This window comes from Elaeis guineensis, chromosome 10 (genome assembly GCF_000442705.2).
Source record: "Elaeis guineensis isolate ETL-2024a chromosome 10, EG11, whole genome shotgun sequence".
NCBI classification, from domain to species: Eukaryota; Viridiplantae; Streptophyta; class Magnoliopsida; order Arecales; family Arecaceae; genus Elaeis; species Elaeis guineensis.
Genome location: NC_026002.2, coordinates 74,333,435 through 74,339,059, shown reverse-complemented (window position 1 = coordinate 74,339,059; position 5,625 = coordinate 74,333,435). Strand labels below are relative to the sequence as shown.

Sequence of the window (5,625 nt, the reverse complement as noted above, 5' to 3'; positions counted from 1 at the left end):
TTTTTTTTTAGAGATAATTTTATCAGAAAAAATTTTTACAACATTGCCAAATAAGTAGTAATCTAGATAGCCATCTCTTCCTAAGACAATTCAGATTATCTTCTGAGAGGTAATCTAGATTACCAAGATAATTTAGATCGCCATCCAAAAAATATACCAAATATAAAAATTTAATAGGTTCATTTTAAATTACCAGCAATCTGAATAGATTGCCAGCTATCAAACACAACCTAAGGTTCGGGAAAAACAAATATAACCGAAGGATTTTGATCTCTGTTGGTTTCATGCATTTTCTTCCATATTTTCCACACAATTCTTTGAACCTGTTCCCGAGGAAAAACTCGAGGTGCATAAAAAATGCGTTTCAAGTTGCAAACTGTGTTACTCTATATTACATGAAAAGATGCATCGCATTCCTCGACAGGCTTTTATGTGAGACAAACTTCACATGCGAGTCGCCAGCGAGGGGATAACATGGTTTGTTTTATGCTCCTTGGGTCCACTAGGTTGCCAAGGAAGAGAATATGGAACAAAAGCCTCTAACAAGAGGTTGAGGAAGGCAATCAAAGAGGAGAGGTATCTTTTGAAACACTAAACCAGAGAATAATGGAAACTGGACAATGGCACCTGGAGGGATCCAATTCTCCACAAGAGAATAGTTTTGGTCCATTTCCTCGACGGAGAGGAAGCTTGTCGCATGCAACATGGGGTCACAGTGTATATATGATTCCAGGACAACCATGACTGCTCCAAGACAGCCAACCATGAAGAAGGATGCCAAGTATATGCTTCCAAGACAACCAACCAAGAAGGAGGAGGAGAGGAGGACCAAGACTCCAGGATGGATTTATTCCTTCATCCTATTCTATCGGGGGTGACCTTATTGCGCATGGTTGCCATGTATAAGTTGTAGTGGATCCTATATAAAGAGCTTATATTCACATAAGATTTGCCGCTTTTATCAAAAAAAAAAAAAAGCTTGTAAAGAAGTGTGGATATCACGGTTGCTTCACAATAACCACTGCTTTAGTGCTTAGCTAAAGGCCAAGTGATCATCACCACCTCCATGGCTTTCCATGCTGTTCCTTTTTTAAAGATCTAGCTAGGCCTGTCCTGGGTAAAACTCATATTTCTTTTTGATGATTCTCCTAAATTGCACCTACTGCCTCTAACCAACCATCCCCCACTAGTAGTTTTTTTCGCATACATACGCACCCACCCACAAGATTCCAAAATTTAGAGCAAAATATTTATTTGTTATGCAAATGTACTAAAATTAAACCTTGTCCTACTATGATAAAATATTCATTTCATAGCCAAGGTCAAAATTACATGAGAAATAAAATTTTGAATATAAAAAGGATGCACTTTTATTTTCTTTTTTTGTGCAAGGATGGAAAAAAGGGTAAAGCCAGTAAGTAAGATGCTACATAGTGTCGACGCTGTCTCCAATTGAATCACCAAGGACCTGGTGCAGGATTATCAGATCACAGAATTAAAGTTGAGGTGAAAAGGAATTGGTCTTCATGATCTTTAGCACAAACCAAGGTGCAAAGGCGACAAATCCAGGTGCTTTGCACTGTATATATTGCTGTAAGGTCACACCAAACCTGAATTGGGGTTAGAAAAAGGCATGGGAGATTCCAATATGTAGCACTAGCTTCGAACCTTTTCCCCTCTTAGTGGGAAAGCAATTAAATCCACAGTTACCTTGTTCAATTGAGATCATACCAACCCTGAGGCTAGTGGCAGAGAATTTTCAACAAACAAAGAACACAAGCATTCAAACCTTCCCCTCTTAGCAGCTAACTTTCTTAAATTGACAGCACCAGCTTCCCAACCACCTCGAAAACATCTGGTATATTTGCTTCACCTTGCAAGGGAATTACAAAGTCCCATTTGAAAAATAGTAACGATTTTACTAAAACTTTATCCCTAAAGTGATCTCATCTAGAATACTGAAAACCTGCTCCTCTATGTCCAGGGCCTTGTGCCTCCTTTTTGACCAAGAAATTTTTTACATCCCTTCTAATGGTGGGCTGAATGTATAAGGGTACTATTTTACTATGTAACAAAAGAAAGAATAAAGGATTGATAGACTAGTCTAAAAGTAATGGAAAGAGTCGGTAATGTCTTTCCCTTGAGGAAAAAACACAACTGCCTCTTCTTTTGACAAAGAGCAGCAGCAGGCTGCAGCACCAACACCACCCGCATGAGTAATTACAGGCTCAGACACTGGAAGACGAGGATGGAAACTATACTTCTTTTTGGTGTCTTGGCACAAGGCAATCTCTAAATATCCACTTGGGGGCTTTAAACACATAAAATTGGAATGACGACAAACAGAACTTCATGATACACACACAACAACTGTCTCATCTGAATTAAAAGGGGGGGAACAATGTTGCAGTATATGAGTGGAGAAACTAAAATACCAAAAACCTGAATGGGCTACCGAACTCACTGCTAAATTGAGAAGCAAATGAAAGCTTGTTTTATATTCCACTCTACAACCTTCACAGAAAAATATGATGGCAGATTAAAGATCAAACAACAATTAAAAACATAGTCACTTCTCATTCCTTGGAACTCAGGTGGGAAATAGGCTTCCCAAGTGCTGCTTTAACATTTGAGGGAGAAGAAGGTAATGGAATTACCTGGGAGGAGCTTGAATGGTGGAGGTGCCCCTTCTCTCTGTTCTTTGCAATGACTATATTGATGAAAGAACCATTCTCCTCTTCTGCTGGGCTTGTGGGAGATGAGGTAGCAACCGCAGGATGATGAGAAGGAAGAGAAGCTTGTTGCTTGGCCACATCCTCAACAACTCCCCCATTTCTGTGAGCCTTCAGGGCTTCTTCCATCAGTGTCTTCCTTAAGAGCTTCTCCTCAGCATCCTTCAAAAACTTGAACTTTGGAGGGGGTGAGGATCTGATCCTATTCAAATCATCTTCTTTTGAGGATTCAAAGAGGGGGTTGAATCCATGTCGACTGTAGCAATCCAAGGGGGTCAGAGGTGGGGTGAAGAAAGGAGGGGAAGAGAGAGGAGTTAAAAATGGGGTCTCAGCAGAGACAAGCAAATCACTCAAGCTCCTCCCTCTTGAACTTTTCCTGCTCCTCCCTCCTCTGGATCTCCCATCCTCTGACTCCAAGTCCTCCTTTGTCTCCTCTTTGATGGTGAAGAGAAATCTTGGAGGCCCCGAAAGGCTGTGCAGCCTAATAAGCTCTGCCTCCATACTCTCTTCTCCTCCTCCAAATGGACTCAAAAGATGATCTTTTCCTGAGTTCGAGTGGAGGTAAAGGTGACCATCATCAGAGTGATCTGTGGCATTAGCTGAAGTGGAGATTTCCTGGGGGTTGAGAGCTGTGGAGCTTAGAGAAGATGGCTTCTTCCAGCAGAAGAGATAGAGGAGCTCTCTCCCTGGGTTGGTGTAGTTATCCTCTATATCTCCATTAGCTCCTCTCTTCTTCCACCAAAACAAGTAGTAAAGTTCTGCTGCCAGCGCCAAGAACAGGAACCCCGAGACAAGGCTCAGCCCTATGCCCAAACTGCTCAAACGTCGCATCTTTTTGCCTCCAAATCACGTCCCCCGAACCACCAGAACACTAATACCGTTCAGCAACAGACCAAAAATCACCACCTTGTATCTAAAAATTCCAGTTTTGGCTCATCACTAAAGCCAATAATAGTTCTAGCAAATGAAGAAACAAAAAAACAAAATCCCTACTTTTGGAAGGAGGAATCTTCACAATCCCAAAACCCCATAATCTGAAACAAACGCAACATTTCCCAGAATCCAAAAGCAGAAATCAAGGCAGAAATTACTCATATTTTTTTCTTTATAAAAAAAAACCCACCTTCTTCTAAACCCCAGAAACACTAAAACCACAGTAAAGATTACACCTTTACCATCGAGACCACATCCTGAGAACCACCAGCCATAAATGGCACCTCCAAAGCTGCAAAAAACTCAGCTTTTGCTGTAACCCGCCATTCCGACCCTAATTTCCCTGCTTTTGCTCCCAAAAATCCCAGCTTGGACCCGGGAATCGTTCATGGAGTGCAAGAAAACCACCACCAGCTTGCGAGCACAGAAAGGCCTGCAAGCGTCGCGTCGTTTGAGAGCCGATCACATGGGCTGGAGACGAAAAGGGGGCGGTGTCGTTTCTCCAGAGCCAGTGAACTCCAAAATATAATAAAAACAGAGAAGGACACCCCCCTCGGCCTTCCCTGCAATAAAGCTCCCCGTTACGTTACCTCGCGGAGATGCTTCTGCATCGTGGTATCACTCGATCTCGACCGTTGAATTGGTGGAGCTTTCGCCCGGCTTTGATGGGAGTTGTTGTGGTACGTGATGCTCTGTTCCGACGGCACATCCAATGAATTAAAGATGGAGGCCCAGTGGCGCGGTTTAAAAATGTTTCTCGCATAACGGTCAAATGCAGGGTTGGTGCTTTATGACCGTTGAATTTCGGAAAAACGGCAGGGATTAGATGGACCCATTAGACGGCGACGGATGTTAAAAAAATTATAATGTTAGGACGGCCAATATAATAGTTCGGTACTGCGAGAATTTAAACTAGAAACCGCTCCATACCCCGCTCCGATCGGATGCTGACGTGATGGTGCTTACGGTGAGTAGGGTTTTGTAGGCGGTGGTGGGAAAAATTTATTAAGTGGACCGGGTCTGCCGCGAATGAAGGATTAAATCAACCTACCTAATAATTTTATTGTAACATAAATTGAATCCACATAAGATAACTTTATCTGAGGTCAGAATGAATCTGGTTCACCTAATAATTTCAATAATGATGAGATGTGATAAAAGAAGAGTGCGCATGAAGGGTTTGAGCAACGGTCTCTAAAGAGAGAAGAGAGTCCATAGAAGATGGTAAAATGGCCGTCAATAGAGCACTAGTTGGAAGCTAATTTTTCTTAAATATCCTCAACTAATCAATGATCTCAATTCATACTTATGATATTTATGTGTTATAGCAGAACCTTAAAATGAAACTTATAAATTATGTGTGTTGATATCTATCTAATCACAACTTTTGTATAATATGCAAATAGTTATGTTTCAAAGGCATGAGCTGAAGAGAATTTGAGTCTGCTTCTGATGTGGTAGTACTTGTTCGACTAATGAAACATTATTTTCTATGCAATGCATGACTACCGCAAAGGATCTGATTGATGAAATGCTCATTGATAGCAAATTTTTTTTAGATTATACCATGTGGAAAACACTCCAACTACAATAACAATCATGATTGACTCAGTTATTTGAAAGTTGAAATGAGCGAAGGTCCTACAGAAATGAACCTTCATCCTTTGCCCAGCAAAAGTAGTAACAAGATTTTCATTTCAGTCAAGATCTCGATATTAGGCACCCCTTGATATATTATATATAAAGAAGAAAAAAAAAAAAACTAGGCATATCATCCTGACCAATATAAATACAGATCGACGTTGCGTTATTTTCAATCATTTTTTATTTTTAATAATTTTTAATTGATAAATATTAAAATTAATATTTAAATATAGTTGATAATTTCATATATACTACGTAGGCCCATATTTCAATATCTAGATTTTAAATTAAATCTCTACTTGCCATATAAGCCAAG

The 5,625-nt window shown here is 40.4% G+C and overlaps 1 protein-coding gene across 4 annotated transcripts; it reads right to left on the bottom strand.

The window, feature by feature from the left end:
• Positions 1-1,276: 1,276 nt before the first annotated feature.
• Positions 1,277-4,203, bottom strand: LOC105042774 (uncharacterized). Of its 4 annotated transcripts, none has more exons than XR_012134984.1 (3): positions 2,658-4,203; positions 1,711-1,873; positions 1,277-1,591 (listed from the first exon to the last, which is right to left on the bottom strand). XR_012134984.1 is itself a non-coding variant. In XM_073244855.1 (2 exons), exons 1-2 carry the CDS (start codon positions 3,561-3,563, stop codon positions 1,488-1,490), a joined length of 1,029 nt encoding a protein of 342 aa, XP_073100956.1. In that variant the 5' UTR covers positions 3,564-4,203; the 3' UTR covers positions 1,277-1,487. The 4 variants fall into 4 exon arrangements, 2 of the variants coding, with proteins under 2 accessions (XP_073100956.1, XP_029119730.1); XR_012134983.1 differs by having other exon boundaries at positions 1,489-1,610; XM_073244855.1 differs by lacking the exon at positions 1,711-1,873 and having other exon boundaries at positions 1,277-1,610.
• Between the last annotated feature and the right edge of the window lie 1,422 nt (positions 4,204-5,625).